Source organism: Drosophila ananassae, chromosome 2R, assembly GCF_017639315.1.
Source record: "Drosophila ananassae strain 14024-0371.13 chromosome 2R, ASM1763931v2, whole genome shotgun sequence".
Lineage (NCBI taxonomy): Eukaryota > Metazoa > Arthropoda > Insecta > Diptera > Drosophilidae > Drosophila > Drosophila ananassae.
The window spans coordinates 775,207-794,763 of NC_057928.1; the positions used below are offsets into that span (position 1 = coordinate 775,207).

A 19,557-nucleotide genomic window follows, 5' to 3' on the forward strand; every position below is an offset into this window, starting at 1 on the left:
TGAAAAAGTTTGAAAAAACTGAGCAAAGAGATCGACCATTGCCTCATCGATGATGAGTTTTCAAACGTAACCAAATGGGGAAAAGATACATGTTTACGCTTGGTGTTTACAAAGTTATAAAACCGCTTCGGATTCTGAGTAAACTCAATCCAGCAGTGGCGAATATAACTCCTATAACATTCTACGGTATGCACGGTGAGGTTTGACCGAGCTTCTAGTATCTCGTAAAGCTAACTGTACAGTTAGATGATTTAAGTTTATTTAAAAGTCTATTCATGACGTTCTTTAAATAAAATAGGTGCTTTGTATACCAAGACGGATAAGTTGAAGCGGACGGATATTTTCACTGCACGAAAGCGTCTAAAGAGAGAATTAAGTGTACTAGATTTACTGTAGATTTAAGTGTACTAATTAATTTATGGTCAATTAAAGTATTGGTTTCGATGAAAGCCTCAAAAGTGGGATGATATGGATCCTCCGGATTAGAAAAAGGGCAACGTTCTGGAATGAGTAGTTTTATCAGGATCTGAAAATAAACATAAGTCCAGCAGCCGACCTAACAAATTTCTAAAGTGATTTATAGACTTTTCATTTCATACAACGAAAATGGACGCAAAAAGGACGCAAGGAGGCCCCAGAGAGAATCTTACTCTCATTCTTACGCTCAAATTCTCTCTGAACGTTTTTGGTTGTTCAGTCGCTGAGAGGCGCATCATCAAGAAGGTTTCTCCGCGGTTAAACTGATCTTTATATGTATGCGTACTCACGCATTCACATACATCGTTTTGATGCCAGCTAAAATTTTTGATTTTTTGTAACTTTTCACGCATGCTACCCTAAGAAAATTGGGGTATACATTATACGCTAATGATGAAAAAATATATTTTATATTTTAATATTTCAGCTTATATTTTATATTTGCTATGGAATACGATTAAGTGGTAGCTTTAAAATGTTTTTCATATATACATATACATATGTATATGTATATACTGTACTGTAGCTATGTTTCGTTCTCGTGCCGCTCTTATTGTAATATTCTGTTGCAGACGTTCGTCACGGTGTTCTTGAGATTCTTGTGCACGACTTTCTGCAGTCCTGATTCTTTGAGCTGCTTTGAGCGTTATTGTGGTTAGATTTTTGGGTGGCATATTCACTGTATTATCTTCATTATAATATGAATTCAATTTACACTTCAGTATAAGTAACACGTGGCCGGCTATGCTAACACCAAAAATTTAAAAAGTGGAAATAATTGAATTATACGGTATTTCGTTCACTATTCAGCGGGTCAGCTTTTCGGAGCGTCAAACGCCATCTGTTAGAATAATTTGCAGTTAACAAATAATTGTGACTGTCAAATAATAACAGACAAATAATAAGCAATAAATTAAAATTGCGACTATATTTTGATCCTATCTCTAAGTTGGATCGAACTGCACATGGTGTGCGCATTTTATTATAATCGGTTATGTGGTTTAGGAGTCCGTTGAAGACAAACATTGCGACACGAGATTTATATATATTATGACCCGGCTACGCGTTGCTGTGGCTAAAGTTTTTGTTATATTACATTATAGTAAACAATTTATGCTTTTTCACACAGATGGTATTTGTACAAACATATGGTGATCTCCTTATTTGACTTTCTACTACTATAACCCTTTAGTACAATGAAATTATTTACGAACAAAGACGAAAATGTTCATGTTGGTATACAATTTCACTGGACTGAGATTTGAAGGGGAAGTACGTTTAACACAATTAATTATAATGTACTTACACTTGATATTAAGCTGAAATCAATAGGTACAAAATATATTATTAGATTTATTATTTCCATTTATACCGCTAAAGGGATATAGTAGTAGAAAGTCAAATCAAAAGAAGATCTCCATATTTTTTTACAAATACCATCTGTGTGAAAAAGTCACAGCAACGCGTGTCCGGCTAGTATAATATATAATACAATTTTTTCATAGTTAAATAATAATTGAATACTCCCATTTTCTTATGGTAGCATTCCTGAAAAGTTACAAAAATCAATAATTTTATCTGGCTTCAAAACGATGTCGAACGCACACATGAAACCGTGTATGTGAATGTGTGAGCACGCATACATATAAAGATGAGTTTAACCGCGGAAGAACCTTCTTGATGATGCGCTTCTCTGCGACTGAACAACCAAAAAAGTTCAATGATTATGAGCGTAAGATGAGAGTAAGATTCTTTCTGGGGTCTCCAGGGGCATGTCGCAAGAAAGAGGATGTGTGCAAAGTTTCAAGTCGATAACTTCAAAACTATAAAATTTTTTGTTTCCAGCAAAGGAAACTCCAGGTATTATGGTTATTAGTGTATATGGTGCTTTTTGTTGAATTTCACAAAGCTTTGTTTGTTGGGCTCCGAGCTACGGTTCATGGGTTTTGAGCTACGCTTATTTAATGGCTTTGGTAATTTTGTACTAGCTTTTTGTAGCTTTTGACTCTAAAGATGGCACTGCTGCAGTTTTTTGATGTGAGACAATTCCGTTTGTGTGGGAGATACGATGTGGGAGATATTGAAGTTTAGAATATCAATGATAATAAGAAGGTTTATTATAAGTGGAAAACTGAATTTTGTTATTGTTAACAGATCGATTATGCCTAAAATAAAAATATTTTATTGATCGCTATGAAGAGAACTAGGAGTGACAACAATATACAAGACAATAAACAATAAATGGATGACCGTCTAGGGACTACGCCCAACTTTTGTTAAAGTCCATTTTCAATTTTTTTTTGTTCTTTAGAAATCCTCCGTTAAAATAACAAAAATCTCTTCAATGCAGTTGTTGGTGAATGAGTGTTTACATGTTGCAAGCTGAAACCGTTCATTTAGATCTCGACTTAATAAGGAGTACTTACAGCTAGCTGCTGTAGCAGCTTTTTGGTCGAAAAACAAAAATTAAATTACCCAGGTAAAAAAATGCGTTTTTTTAATTTATAATTTTTCAACGACACAAATTTATTTTTTGTCAATTACTTAAACAAGTTAACTTCTTTTTCACATGTTCTATATGCGACACCAATACCAAATCCAGTTCCAAGCAATGCAGGCCATGGTCGTCTTTTGAAAAAAATCACAGACATAGCCAACCCAATGATTAGGCCACCACCTGTAAATGAAAATTCGTATATTATTTTAGGACAAATTTGTTACATACATGGTTTACAGGGCAAAAGTCGCACAGCCCATATTTAAAATCGAACTAGCGCCCGAGAGCACAAACCCCAAGTACTGAGTTCCCCTTGAGATAAATACTGAGTTAAAAAAAGTAGTTGTGATTAAACCTCGTGGTATTTTTTGCAGTCTAATTCCAATAGACTGTTATATTGTATATCATTGACATAAACTATTTGGGTAAGAATTATCCAAACGTTCTCAATTGGATTCAAGTAAGGACTTTCAGTAGATCATTTCAACAGTGCTATATTTAAAAAAAAATGTCTTTGTGACTCTTCATGTGTAAATTGGGTCATTGTCCTGCTAGAACGTCCACAATTCCCTCCGAAGTCTACTAAATTTTCCTACTAAATAGTTTGATTTATAAAACACATTGGAGTCTTTCCATTAAAACAAAATGCAGCCCATTATCAATTTCGAGATGGGTGAATTTTTTTTGGACGACGTAAATCCCGATAATATTACCGGTATTCATGTCATCTAAATTCAATTTTTTCTCATCAATAACAAGAAAGGAAAGCTAACTTCGGGCGGAGCCGAAGTTTATATACCCTTGCAGTTGAGTCGCAGGCCGCTAGGTGGCGCCACGCATCTTATATTATTATATATATATCGGATCGTATATAGTTGGCCGATCCTTATGAGAATTTCACCATCAAATCAAGTTTCTAATAAAAATGTTGGAAGCATCTTTAAAAATGGCAAGGTTATGCCATTTCCAAACGTTCAGTTATATGACAGCTATAGGATATTGTCGCCGATCCTAATGAAATTTGTCAGATCGGATAAAATTGAATCTGTACCAAGTCCTATCTTTCTAACTTAAAAAACGCATAAGTTATGCCAATTCCGATCGTTCAATGACAGCTAGAGGATATAGTCGGCGATCCTAATGAAATTTTGTACTTAGGATATTGGCGAAATATAACATGTGTGGAAAGTCCCAACCCTATAACTTAAAAAACACAAAATTCATGGCATTTCCAATCCATTAGTTGTATGATAGCTATAGGCTATAGTCAGCCGATCCATATACAATTTGGTACATCGGACTAATTTCCCCATTATCTTTACTAACTTCCAAACTTCTAGCCTATAAACACCAAAGTTTTTCCATTTCCGATCAATCCGTTATATGGCAGTTATTGGATTTAGTCGACCGATCCCAGGCGGACAGACGGATATTTATCGCCTCAAGTTCTGATCCGAATGAATTGTACATATGTATGTATGTAAATGTATATATGTATACTTTATAGGGTCGGAGATGTCACCTTTTGCATTGCATACTTTTTGACACTTGAAGTTATAAGACCTCCAGTAAGTATAAGAATGTTATATGTATTTTGTTCATAATTTTGCATTGACACATCTAAAGTTGCCAAAAAAAATTTCTAGAAAAATATGGGAAATGGATGAAATAAAATTTGTCTGTAGCCACTGAGAACAAAAATTATACATATTTCCAGCTACATACATAGATTATGAAGGTTAGTGTAGAGAAAAGAAAGAACTAAAAACGAACAGTATCCGAAAGAAGATATTGGAAAATTGTTTGTGTAATAAAGTCGTGAGCCTTATATGTATGTACATACATACATATGTAGTCTTATATGTTTTGTGGGCCGGGCCTTAAAACAATTTGAAATATATTACAAATATATTACAAATTATATATCCAATATACATACATATTTTTACTCACATCCTTTAACTACAGCATCTGAAACACATCGATCCAGCCGCCTTCCAATCTTATCTTCGACAAATAATTTGTCATGCGACATTTTAGGTTTTGTTCGTATATATATATAATATTGCTTATTATATAAACTTGACTTATTACACAAATTTAAGTTGTGTCCTACACCTATTTATAAACATATTGGAATGATGAAATGAAAACAGCGCTACTTATTTTTTTAACTGAAACAATGGAATCGTTCGATGAAGATATAACATCGCTGTTGATATTTCAAGTTAAATCGATGGAATTATATTATTGGATTCATTCTACATATTGTAATTGACGAATTCCTTGTTTGTATATTATATAAATTTTTTTTTTCAGTTTTAATAATGGTAATGTTCAAAGTCTCATATTCAGATGGAAGTAAAATATGGCGCAACTGTGACTTACTTAAAAGTTTGTACCGCGAGTCTTCGTTTGCTTCGTGTTGGATCTTTGTTATAAAAGACCGTAGATCTTCCAACTAAAAATGTCTAATGATGTTTGATTTTTTTCCATATTATTTGCGTCCAAAAATATAGTAAATGTTTCATAAGCCATGCGTTCTATCCACTGTTTTTTCCATCAAACGCATCAAACTCAAAGCCCTTCAAGAAATTCTGCATTCAGCAGTTCGTAGTGGACAAGCCAAAAAAATCGTATTAAAAATTTTTCTATACAAAATTTTAAAGTTGGTTATTAAAATTGACAATAACAATAATTTAAACAATAACGTGTAAAAAGAATAAATTTATAACGAAGTTGAGTTTAATCTGAAAAGAGACCATCCCAAGCAATCCAAATGTATAAATTTTTGCCTTAAGCTTACGTATTTCTCTTAGAAAATGTTGTAGTGACCATTCTGGTCCGAACATAATATCCTAAAAGGATCGTGCCGCGCATATGTCAAACTAAGTAGAGGACAAAAGTTGCAAATCCTTCTACTGGAAATGTTACATTTTAAGCGTGTTAATATACACAAGTAGATTCTGACTGTCTTTATTACCATTGATACCATAAAAGCCTATTAGGGTAGGTGGGAAGGTGAAGATTTGCATCCTTTTTACAGATTCGATTTTATCTCGGTGTACTCCATATTGGAACTCCAGACGCGATCTATACTCAAGTTTCGGATGGACCAAAGATATATAAAAAAAATTTTGATTATGTTATGTATTACATTTTTTTGACCATCTTTTAATAAAACCAAGCACACCCTTAACTTTATTAACCGTGGTGGATATATGGTCGGTAAATTTAATTTTCAAATCTAATAGGACACCCAGATAGTTAACCTGAGTTAATCGGAAGTAAATAGGGAAAGTACATAGCCTGGTGAGGACTAGATCGATGAAATGACATGAGTTCGATCCATTAAACTTTAGGTTATTTGCTAAACACCAATTTTGAAATTTATCCAAATCTAGATTGGGCACTAGACTTAACCATACAACATACTACATTTCATACAACGAAATGAACAAAAAAATGTATTTATTTAATTTTTTAAAAACCTTTGGAATTTCTGACAATTTAGAAATGCCTGTATAATTGGCAGCGTCTGATTTTTTTGCTTTTTTATGCAGAGGAATAATGAAAGATTCCTTCCACATAAGGGGAAAGATCGAAGTCTCCAGTGGTACATTAAAGAGTTTGAGAAGCGATTTGCACAGAGCCTCGGCGCAGTTACACAGCATGGTTCTCCATCGGGGCCTGGCGTGCTAGGTGAATGAACTAAAAAAGTTTGAAAAAACTGTGCAAAAAGATCGTCCATTGCCTCATCGATGTTCGTTGATGAGTTTTCAAACGTAAGCAAATGGGGAAAAGATACATGTTTACGCTTGGTGTTTACAAAGTTATAAATCTGCTTCGGATTCTGAGTAAACTGAATCTGGCAGCGGCGAATATAACTCCTATAAAATTCTGCGTTATACACGGTGAAATGGGACCGAGCTACTGAGTATCTTGAATAATTAACTGTACAGCTATATAATTTATGTTTAATTAAAAGTCTACTTATGACGTTCTAAATTTAATAGGTGCCTTGTGTAACGAACGCTAACTACTACAATCATTTATGGGCTGAGGCGGGTGGTAAAAACATGGGAACCAGCGCACACTGGAATATCCGTCTTCGGCTCGTCGGCAAGGGGGGTGTTAAGTGCCGGTTCCCAAGGGTGCCTCTCCAGGTAGGGATCTAACTTAAAAATTGCGTGCTCCCGACGACATACTCTCCGGAATGAGTCCCGATTTCCTCTAGCTGGTGAGATATGAGGGGGGTTCCCTTCCTGCGCCTAACTAAGAGTCACCAAGGTGTCAATGGGCGACTCTCGCGTGCCCACCCTACCAATGATCGCTCCGGTTCCGCATCCTGCGAGCGACCCCTTTTCTTGGGTACTCCTATAAACTAATCCCGGCTACCTGCGGCTTAACACTAAGTGTTTAGCACATTATAAACATATTTATTATTACGCAAGACAAAACATATAAAAATGTTCCATTAAAAATGAACTTAGGAAAATACAATTTAAATAATAACGTTGATTAACTTAATTAGCTATAATAAATAGTACTTAATAAAATTGGCTTAGAACAAACTAAAATCGATAGAATTTAATAAAAATCAAAAAACAATTAAATAAATAAAATCATCAAAGCTGGGTATTAATTTTTAAAACTGGAAAAAAAACAAAGAAACCCAAAAGGGCTCAAAAGAACTTTCGACGAATTTGTCGGGACACCAGGAATTTAAATCAAAAAGATGTCAAATAATATTTGTATTTTTGTTGTGTTTTACAGAATGTTTACAGGAATTTTACAGGAATACAGGAATACTCACAGGAATAAATTCCTTGTTGCATCCCACGACGAAAGCGCTTTCGATGGGTCGCTGAAACAAAGTTTTACACAATAACAAAAACCTGTTTTCCCCAATGGGGCACAATTTGTAGGGGCAATACATTTTGATTAAAGCTGGCGCACCGATTAAAATCATTAGGACAATTAAGTTATTTTTTTTTCTTTCCCTTTTTTTCTTTACTTTCTTTTTTTTTTGTTCGTCCGTAGAGCGTTATGCGGCAACTACGTCAAACTTGAACTCACGGGAGTAACGGTAGGTCCCGGAGTCGTAGTCAAAACCGTAAATAGTCCTGACTAAATTTACCTGGATTCTGCAAGGGACTGCTCGGGTTGGCCAGACGCTTGCTGTGATCAGGCATGAGTTGATGTGCTTGAAGTCCTGGGGTGGTTTTCCTCAAGTACCGGTGGTATGGTGGTTCGGCTGATTCCTTATCGGCCGGTCCTACTGGCGGTCCGTTTCACGGGAGCAACACTCTATGTATGTTAGATAGCGCGGGGTCTGCTGGTGGTCCGTTTCACGGGAGCAACACTCGAGCTAGACTGGTATGCCGCGGGGTCTCCTCGTGGTCCGTTTCACGGGAGCAACACGAGAAGTAAGGAGGTGACGCGGGGTCTACTTGTGGTCCGTTTCACGGGAGCAACACTAGAAGTAGACTGGTATGCCGCGGATTCTACTTGTGAACCGTTTTAAACAGGAGGTTGATTTTAAGTGCCGTGGTTCAGACACTGAGTAACGAGACGATTGACTCTGATTTCGGAACTGTCTTTATTTCAGAAGAATAACTCTTATATAAGATGCTAAATTATACATCATTAAATCTAAGAAAGGTCAAAGTTCTGGACGTGCTAAACTAAGGTTAATGCCAGGGTCACCCACCTCTGAGTCTGCTGACTCAGATTGTTTGTTCATGTACTGCTTGCGCATTTCGGCTTAGCTGGCTGGTTTTTACTTGCATCGGTCAGTCGGTCATTCTTCCCGCTGATATGCTGCTTCTGCTTTTGTGAGAAAATCGGTTAGTGGGTTTGTATATTGCGACATGCTGATGCATATTGATTGGATCAAATTACTAAGTGTGCATATAGGGTAGTAGGTCTTGGCACTAGGTGCCAACATTTTTTGTGATGATTTTTTTTGTATGTTTTTTTGTTTATATCTTTATTATTTTACTTTAGTGTTTAACTGATATTATAATACGACTCCAGGAGCCTTGAAATCACTTTGCCGGTTCACTCCACGGGTTCACTGTCGGGCCGGATCCTAGGCTGAAACCCACTCAGCCTGGACCTTCTAAAAAGGGGAAACCTCAGCGGTCTTTCTTCCTCACATTCCGATCTGTCGCGCTAAACTGCGATTAGGGCCTCTTCTGCGCTCCTCCGTTTGCTCGAACTTGCTGCGGTACCCTATTCCAAGCTGGGATTACTGCTCCTCCTTGGCGCTCTTCTTGTCCGCCTTTGATTGGACTGGATTCATCGAGCCACCTGGAGTCCTTTCCTTTGGCCGCCACCCTTGATGTAACCAATACGAACTTCTGCTCGGGCCTGCTAAAACCAGAATTTGAGACTACGCCCACTTATTTCTTGACTATTGACACACTCACCACGGGGTGTTCTCCGATCGACCACTTTCACCAGTAAGGTGGACAATGGGGAGCCGTTGCGCGTCCCCAATAATTACCTGAAATGCGAGCTGGATCTACGGTTATGCTTGCTACAAGGCTGCTTCACCCTTCTAGACAGCTTAATCTCTCGCTCGGGAATGAACCTACCTCTACTCTCATAACCAGACCGACGCCGGATTTTAGGCGGTCTGGCTCCTGGGGTCCACAAATGGCGAACTACCGGAATTTAATTGTTCCAGGCGCTCCCTCACTACCTACCGCTACACATTTCCCATAGATGGCGCCACCCTCCGCTAACTGCGGCTCCTAGAGATCGCTTTACGTAATGGCAAGTTCTACAATAAACACACCCCCTCAAGATCAGACTTGGGGTTTCATTTCCCAAGGATGATCACCACAGCACTTGCACATCCTACTCTCGAATGTCCTTTGCATGATATTTCCCAATCATTCGACCCTGTAGATCCTTCAACTCATAATAGGCATTTCCAATCTTTCTCCTTACTCTGGCCTTCACAAAAGCCGGTCCCAACTTCGCGTTGTAGCCCGTCTGGAAATTGCTCTGCTTAAATATTCTTCGGAACACTTCTTGCCCTTCGTTGTAGACCACCGATCTCGAGCGGAGATTATAATTTCGCTTATTCTTTTTCTGCTGTTACCTCATTACTTTCAATGCCTGCTGTCGAACAATCTCAAAGAAGTCCTGCCGCGAAAATGCTACCGACTTGTCGTCCAATAAGGAGAAAGCCCTAAGTAATTTGTATATCGCCCCCGAGGTCATAAAATGCTGGCCAAAGACCATATAATACGGGGTGGTACCTAGACTCGAGTGCACCGCGCACCTGAGAGCACAACAAATGCTACTGAGATGTTCATCCCAGTCCTTCTGATCCTCCCGTATGTACGACCTAATCGCGGCAATCACTGAGCACGGCTGTGAGGGTGTGTGAAATTTTGTTATCACGCAAAAATTTTTGGAACAGCTCTGTGTGAAATTGTGAAGCGTTATCCGATACCACATTTTCCGGAACTCCAAAGGTATGGAATAATTCCAGCTGTAGGTACTTAATGATTGTGTCAGCCGTTAGCTTCTTTATCGCGGTTAGAAAGACGAATTTGCTGCAATGGTCGAGAACAATAAAGAACCCTAGTTGGGAAAGGTTGTGATTCGGGAGCAACTCCCATTGGGGCTCGTAAGGTATGGTTTGGTGCTTTGGTCGTTTTGCAAAGCTCACAGGCCTGCACATACTACTTTACATCTTTTACCAGCCCCGTCCAAAAGTAATAACGCCGAACCCGCTTCAGAGTTTTATGGATACCTCCATGCGACGCCAACGGTTTTCATGGTCATTTTTCAAATCTCCGGTTCAAGTTGGGTAGGTACCCAAAGCTTCGCATCTAAGGCAGATACTTCTTCTTCATGCACTCGTGACAACGCATCCGGAACGACATTAAAGTTGCCCTTACGGTGGTCGAATCGAAATTTAAAACGCTGCAGCGAAATGGCCCATGGTCCTAATCGGGAGTGTAAATCTTTTCGCCCCATTAGCCATTTCAGCGAGGCATGATCCGTGATCACCTGGACATGATGACCCTCAATATACGGGCGGAATCGGTTTATGCAAATAATCGCTGCCAAACACTCTTGCTCAGTTACCGTGTAATTTCACTGTGCTTTGTTAAGTTTCTTCGACGCGAAGGCTATCGCACATTCATCCCCTTTATCCGATTTCTGAACTAAAACTCCTCCCACGCCAGTACTACTAGCATCACAGTGGATTGAGAAAGCCTTGCTGAAATCGGGGCTACACAAAACCGAAGCCGAGCTTAACAATTCTTTGAGTTTCTCAAAAGCTAGGTGTCCGTCTAGGGTCATAGCGAATCTTTGCTTCGGTTTTAACAGATGCGTCTGTAAAGCCTTCAATGTTTACGGCAAGGGAAAATCCACCATTGCAACCTTCCCTTTTCGGATCAGTCCGCACCACCCCTTCATCTACATTATGCCCCAAATACTTCGCGATGCAGGATCTAGGGGTATTTGCCAATAGGTCTAAACTGGTTATAAAATCCTCTTTCGGAAGTCTGCTTAAGATACCATCGATTTGCGGCAATGGATAAGCATCATTTTTCGTTGCTTCGTTGACTTTTCTACTGTCTAGACACAACCTAACGTTGCCGGGTTTTTGCAGTAAGACCACAGGAGATGACCAGGCACTGATTGACTCATCTATTTCGGCTAGTTTGAGCATACGCTCGATCTCCGCATACAAAAGTTTTTCCCCAGCTGGAGAGACTGGGAAATGCCTCTTTTTTATTGGTTTTGCGTCTCCTATGTCGATACTATGAGCTATTGCTCGTCTTCCCCAATCTAGAAATGGCAAAAGAAGGAAATTCTCTTACTACTTTTCCTAGGGCCAACTTTTGAGTCTCGTATAGGATATGCGAATCTGATTCTAATTCCGATATCTCCATACTCGGTGGCAGAAGAACAAATGCGGTCCAGTAATCTATGCCCAAGTACATGTCCTGGCAAAGCGAAGGAATTATAAAAAGCTCTAATTCTTTTGTTGTTTTTCGTAGCTTATTGGACTGCGCAGCCGCCCTATTACTTCCTACTTGTGACCATCTGCTGTAGTGATCGGCCCGAAGCTACGTTTAAAAGGTATACGTTTTCTTATAATATCCTCAGCCAACTTTCCACCTAAGACACTGACAGAAGCTCCTGTGTCCAGTAGTCCTAATACCGTTTTGTCTAAAAAGCGAACCTCTGTATACGGCCGTCTGTCCGAACATTTGTGCCGAATGGCATTTATGATTTTAACTGCCTTCCAAAAATTTTTTAAACGCTTGGCACTTCGGGATGGGGTCTTTTTAACAATTTCCGAAAGGGTATTATTCCTGACCCGCTGAAAATGGTACTTTGGAAATTTGATTCGGCCGGATCGGACACATAGGTGGCATCGGACTGGGCCAGTTTGGCCAATGAGGACACCACGGACTCGGACAAATTGGACAAACAATTCAATGCTTCTCCTGACTTTCGAAATTCGACCTTTTCGTGGCTTATACGTATTTGGGGTGCCACACCCATAGAAGAAAATCTTTCTCTTTGCCCCGAAGTCGTGGTAGCGGTGCCCTTCCTTCCTGCAGTTCCAACATACTAACGCTAGTGCATCTATCTCATCTATTATTTCCGCAGCCGAAAACTCAGTAGCATCATCGGGCTCCATATCTTCGACTAATTCTGCTACTTGCTTGCGAAACGGAGCCGGTCTTTGGTATCCGTAACTCCGTTTAACGTCTTCTAAAAGGCTTTCCCTGCGTCTACGCACATCTCTTAGACGCTGTACGCTAAATTGAGAAGTTCGTGTCTTATTTCGGGACGTAAACTCCTTCTCAGGATTTCTATAAGATCCCTTTCAGTCATAGGGGTCTCTAAACAGTCAGTCGGCTGGACTATCCCGTCGTAGAGGGAATCAAAGTTCTCCCTTTCCTTTTGTTTTCTGTCACGGATTGCTTCCCGCAGGTCTACATCCAGCCGGGTATCTCGAAATGGTTTTCGTAAAGCTTTTATTAGCTCATCCCATATCAGATGGTCTGCTATTCTGTGAAATATCCAGTAGAACTCCCGAGCTTTCCCATTGAACAATAAGCTAGCGTTGCTGCAGAGCACCGAAAAATTTTCCTCCAAAGTTTGGTGGATTAGGGCTTCTTCTCGATACAGAAAATTATCAATAGATGACACTTCTGGGCATCCATTGAATCGCAGCTTCCAACTTGTTATAATATGTCCAACCTTATCTGGACGGTTCGATAGATCCGAGTTCGAGAAAGCTGACATTGGTCGCGACACAGATGGCTCTTCATCTGGTTGGCGGAAGGACACGGATCGTGGGTCTGAGTTTTGGGCAAACTCGTTGTTTCGGTCTTATGAAATTCATGTCCACAACTAGCCTAGCTAAAGGCGCGCTTGACAATGTCCTGTCACATAGCACACATTTGGAGGTATTAGGCCCCTCGCCTTCCAAGATTGACGAATCCATTTTAACCCACTAAATCGACTTCGTATTAATAATTTCAATTGTTGAATTTAATTTCGGACTACTCTTTCATAAACAAACCTAAATAAACGAACCACCATATAATTCTTAACACTAAAACAAACTAATTAGATGAATAGACAAATAAACAAGCAAATAAATAAATAAATAATAATAATTAATATCCTAAACTAATAAATATAAATATTTAAATGAATTGGCTCAGTAAATAAAATTAGCTGTGTATAATTATCACAGCCCAGAAATCAACAACCTCCGAATTATGTAACTTTTGTTTATGTTGTTTTGTTTTTCACACATAGATATGCACCTCGCCTGCAATTCTTACCTTTTGGGGTCAATGAACCCTTTTTCTACTACCCTGCACCCTGCTATTGCGCTCCCCTTGTCTGGCTACAACTCGTTTAACTGAACAGAGCAGTGATAAAAAAAATTTAATTTCTGTCTCTTCAGTATAAAAGTATAAAATAAATGCAGATTTTAAACCTCATACAAAAATTTAACACAAAATTGATATAATTTTAAATAACATCAAATATTCATTAAAAGACAAAAAATAAAATTTAGGAATTGAGGAATAGGGAATATGAAAAAACGAAAAAAAATTGTGCAAAGGCTGCTTATCGCAAGTTTGCGACAATAAAACATTTAGGGCAAACCGCGGACAGACGAAGTAAAGGAATTACACTAATTTTCTCATTAGCATAATACCCCTCTTCCTGTATTCCTGCGTTTAACTCCACCCTATGTTTGCAGCTAAGCATGTTCGCTATGATGACCATCATGGTCTGCAGCAATCTTATTAAAAAAGATGACCGACGCTGCATACGCTTCGAATGTCGCTAACATGCTATTAAATATATTTTATTTTTTTTTTATGACAAAACTACCCACATCTGACCTAATCACCCGTGGTCAAGCGTTTCATCCAGGGACATAATACGCTTGCGTTTCCTAAGCGTTTGATTAAGCAGGTGTGGATATTTATTTGGAATTTTTAATTAGGATTAAAAATAGGATTATATTTAATTAGGATTTTTTTTAAGGTTAATTAAAGTATTGGTTTCGATTAAAACCTCATGAGTAAGAAAGGGGCAAAGTTCTGGAAAGAGTAATTCCTACAGGATCAGAAACGAAACATAATTCCAGCAGCCGACCTAAAGAATTTCTAACGTGGTTAATTATACATATATAGTATATACATATATATATATATATATTATATAAAGATTGACCGGACTAAATGATTTTATTACAAAAAAATTCAATGTCACCAAACTCTTGTGATTTTACCTCTTCAGAAGCGAATTTGGAGTCTACAGAAATTAACACTCCTCCTCCCCTTCGCAGAGTTCTATCACATCTAACAGTGGTTTACCTACTTGGAAAAACTTCAAAGCGATCTCCGGCTTTAACCAAGTTTCTGTAAAGACCATAATGTGAGATGCAAAGGAAGAGCTATCAGAACACAGTTTGGGAAGTTTAGTACGTAACCCTTTAGTATTCTGATAGGTAGGTGAAGACATTAGTTTTTTGAAGCTGAGGAATATGAGTTGGTTGGTCAGTGGCTGTAACATATGGGAGTTTTACTCCCACAGGTTTGGTAATTTTTTTCTTCACCGTACTTGGCTGATTTTCTTGGACAAAAATGTATTCTGGCCAAAAGCTGACGGAACAAATCGTCTTAAACATCTTGAAGGGCACACGTATTTTGAAAGATTACGTGTGTCTGGTGTACAGCCCGACTTCAGAAGTATCGTACCCAACAGCAGCGTTAGGATACCCCCAACCCCTCCCTCAATCAGAGAAATACGAGATGCAATCAGGAAGTTAAAGAGCAACAAAGCGGCTGGAGAGGACGGCATATCTGCCGAACTCCTCCAGATCGACCCGCAACTAATGGCCGAAACATTGCACCCGCATTTCAAAGATATATGGGAAAGTGAGCGAGTTCCTGACGCTTGGAAGAGAGGAGTAATCGTTAAGCTACCAAAAAAGGGAGACCTCAGTGACTGTAACAACTGGCGAGGGAGCACCCTGTTGAACACCAGCTATAAAATATTAGCGACCCTGCTGAACGAACGACTTATGGAGAAACTAGAGCCAACAATTCGAGATGAACAAGGAGGTTTTAGACCACTTAGGAGCTGCGTAGACCAGGCAAACACGCTACGCACAATAACCGAACAAGCCGTGGAATGGCGTTCGCCACTATACCTTCTATTCATCGACTTCCAAAAAGCGTTTGACTCAATAGACAGGGCGGCGATATGGCGTGCACTTGCAAGGAAAGGAGTGCCAATCAACATGGTAAACATAGTAAGAGCTACGTATGATGATGCGGACCTGGCAGTACTGCACAACGGAAAAATCAGTGCACCCTTTCAGACGAACACTGGCGTCAAGCAAGGCTGCCCTCTATCACCCCTACTGTTCAACCTGGTGATTGATGAGATCATGAGAGAAGTAAGCATGCATCGACGCGGGATAACTTGGAGCTTCACACAACACCTTGAAGACCTAGACTACGCCGACGATATATGCCTCCTATCACACAGACTCATCGATATACAAGCCAAGGCGTCCGACCTCGAGAAGAGAGCCAACGCAGTAGGCCTCTCCATCAACGCATCAAAGACCAAGGCGATGCGGTTTAATAACTCCAACCAAGGTAGCATCACCATCAGCGGTAAAACAGTCGATTTCGTCGACCAGTTTACCTACCTTGGCACCATAATATCACCCAGTGGTGGAGTGGAAAAAGATGTAGAGAGCAGACTGTGCAAGGCAAGATCTGCATTCGGAAGATTGCATCGCATTTGGAGAAATCAGCAAATAAGTAGAAGAACAAAGCTGCGGATCTTCAATGCGTGTGTAAAATCCATTCTTCTGTACGGAGCTGAGACGTGGCTAACCTCCCAAAGGATGATGACAAAGCTGCAGTCATTCATTAACAAGTGCCTCAGGATCATATGTGGGATATTCTGGCCCAACAGAATTTCCAACAGTGACCTGTGGCGCAACACGGGGGAGGCTCCCATCCATCACCAAATCAAGAAGAAAAAATGGAGATGAATAGGTCACGCACTCAGGAAGAAAACAGACAGCATAGTCAGGAAGGCAATGGATTGGAACCCACAGGGAAGCAGAAGAGTGGGCCGCCCCAAGCTTACCTGGCGCCGTACTATAATACAAGAATTATCCCGCAGCAACATCACGTGGGATTACGCTAAGCAAACTGCACCAAACAGAGTCAGGTTCAAAGTCCTTGTAAATGCCCTAAGCTCCCAAGCGGAGTAATAGGAGAAAAAAAAAAAAAAAAAAAAAAACGTGTGTCTGGTGTATGAATGTTTAAATTTTGTAATATCCACCACCTTTACGTCGGCTTTTGTTTTGGCTTTGACGTAAGCCGAGATATCAATCTCAGAAGTATCAGGGGTAAGTTGGGAAGAAGAGCTGTCTAGGCTTTGTTTCCTCTACCTTACGTGTTCCAGCACGACAACCATCTAGCACGACAACCATCTAGCACGACATTTAGTCCAGCACGACAACCATCAACTAACCTACGGGAAATGGCACCAAACACTGTACACTTAGCAAAACATTGATATGTATCAAAAATGACCGAATTTTTGTAAGTTGTACCGAAAAACTGGCATCAAAATCCGAAAAACACGAATAAAAGTCGAAAACTTTAGTTTCAGGTGTAAAAATGTTGTCCTTCATCAACAAAATCGAAGATATATTTTTTTTCAAAAGCTACAACATTTAACTATTGAAAAACACCGAAAATTTTGAAATAGGTTGAAAAAAACGCGTTCAGGAATTTCTAAGCGCAAAAAAGTCCCGAAAAACGTTTTTTTTTTAAATAAATAAAAATTGGAGGGTTCCAAAAATATAAAAAAAATATTTGTGAGTTCTCTTCGACCAGATTAACAACCTACACTATCTCGTTTCACAAGTGTTTTTTCACTGTCGCACCGTGTTATTAGAAGTAGGCAAATGTAGAAAATAGAAAAATAAATCTCTATCGGAAAAAATAGAATCAACTCCAAAAATAAGAAGATTCAGAGCAGTGTTAGAAATAAAATGAACAATTTAATTAAAATTACAAGAATGGAAAGCTAACTTCGGGAGGAGCCGAAGTTGATATACCCTTGCAGTTAAGCTTAAAAGACACCAAAGTTATGCTAATTCCGATCGTTCAGTTATATGGCAGCTATTTGATATAGTCGGCCGATCCCTATAAAATTTGGAAAATCGGATTATTGCGCAAAATATAATCTGTACCAAGTCCCATCTTTCTAACTTAAAAAAACACCAAAGTTATACCAATCCTTATGAAATTTTTATATACGATATTTTTGCTAAAATTAACATGTGTGGAAAGTCCCAACGGTCTAACTTAAAAAACAGCAGTTATTGCATTTTCGATCAATCAGTTATATGGCAGCTATAGGATATAGTCGACCGATCCCGGCCGTTCCGACTTATGTACTACCTGCATGTGTGCAAAGAAACCGACAGACAGACGGACAGACAGACAGACGGACATGCTTATATCGACTCGGGAGGTGATCCTGATCAAGAATATATATACTTTATAGGGTCGGAGATGTCTCCTTCACTGCGTTGCACACTTTTGACCAAAATTATAATACCCTCTGCAAGGGTATAACAACAAAGCGCATGAGAAACTAAGAGACAGACAAACAAGAAAAAATGCTGAAAACAACCGCTGCAGCTAAACATATTATGATTATTTTAAATGGTTGTATTGGTAGCTGCTTGCGCAAAAATAACTATTTTGGAAGGGGCAGCACATCATTACACATCACATCATTACAATCATTACATTTTGTAAGTTGTCATCTCTAATACAGGACTCCAACGCTTCTCGTGATAGTCCACCGCGTCCAGAAAACACCCAGCCAAATCGCGTATTCCCAGCAATGGGCAGCGCGCGACATAACTGGACTCGGCCAGCCAACAACAGGTCAAAGAATAAGCTGGCACCAAAGAATAATCAGATTTAAGAATAATCAAACGCGGCGAAAGTGCCTTCCCACTTGGCCTTTGTCGCAGGATCCAACTTCTGGGCGATAATATGGATAAGCAAGCATCCTTGGATCTCGGCATCTGATCCGGAACCCATGAGAGCCCGCATATGCCCATTGAACCAGTAGGCAGCGATTTATTTTTCTCTTCCAATTCCTCCTGCAGCTTAATGAATCGATAGCACAGACGCAGATTCATCGGTCCGCATCGTAACCTTGATGACAAATTTCCAATGTTTATTATGGGTTCAATTTAATCTTAATATATGCCGCTCAAATAAATGCCGAATAACAAGTGCGCAACAAAGTATAAACCATCAACGTCGAGAAAATAAGTACACTTTATGGATAGCCACCTAAGTCTAACTGTTGCTGAGCGGTTGCTGAGCACACAACGAGAAAGAACGAGCCAACACATTTGCTGAAAATTTTCAAAATTTGTTCCCACAAAATCCGACCACTCTTTAATTCTACCGGCCCTAACACCTCTGCACCAAAATGGCCGTCGAGTTAAAATTAAGTTTTAAATCAAAACTTTTGGAGATCATTACAAAGTGTAAAAAAAACACTTTGCCGTATCCGGACATGTTTCTTTGGTGGCTCCCATTAGATTGCCTATAACCTCGATCTTTAAGCTTGATCTATAAGCGTCCACTTTTGTAGCTTCCACTTAGACATGCTTGATCAAAATGTCCACTCTCCACTCCACCACAGAGGGTCTAGCATAACTTTTCTCGCTCCCACAACAGTGAACATAACTTCGTTAATATTGAGTCTAATTTGCACTGATAAAAATGCGAGTTTGGAGGATCCGTTACCGAAGACTCCTACCGTTCAGAGCATTAGCCTGACGTGGTCTTGTTTCGCTTGAGACAGAGATGAGGACCTACATAAAAAAGACGTGGAATGGCTGTCTTATTTGTACCTCTTTATTTATTGTGGGTATTTATTGTGTACCTCTACTTCACAAGCGATGATCAGTTGCACAATGCCAAATTTGTGTCTCGCCT

The 19,557-nt window shown here is 39.3% G+C and overlaps 1 protein-coding gene and 1 long non-coding RNA gene across 2 annotated transcripts; both read right to left on the minus strand.

The window, feature by feature from the left end:
* Positions 1-2,956: 2,956 nt before the first annotated feature.
* LOC26515221 (MICOS complex subunit MIC10) lies at positions 2,957-5,122 on the minus strand. The gene is made up of 2 exons (XM_014904702.3): positions 4,928-5,122; positions 2,957-3,154 (listed from the first exon to the last, which is right to left on the minus strand). The coding sequence occupies exons 1-2, from the start codon at positions 5,007-5,009 to the stop codon at positions 3,018-3,020; spliced, it is 219 nt and encodes a 72-aa protein (XP_014760188.1). The 5' UTR covers positions 5,010-5,122; the 3' UTR covers positions 2,957-3,017.
* LOC116655835 lies at positions 4,504-4,809 on the minus strand. The gene is made up of 2 exons (XR_004310910.2): positions 4,700-4,809; positions 4,504-4,616 (listed from the first exon to the last, which is right to left on the minus strand). It is a non-coding gene; the product is annotated as an uncharacterized LOC116655835 (long non-coding RNA).
* Positions 5,123-19,557: the final 14,435 nt, after the last annotated feature.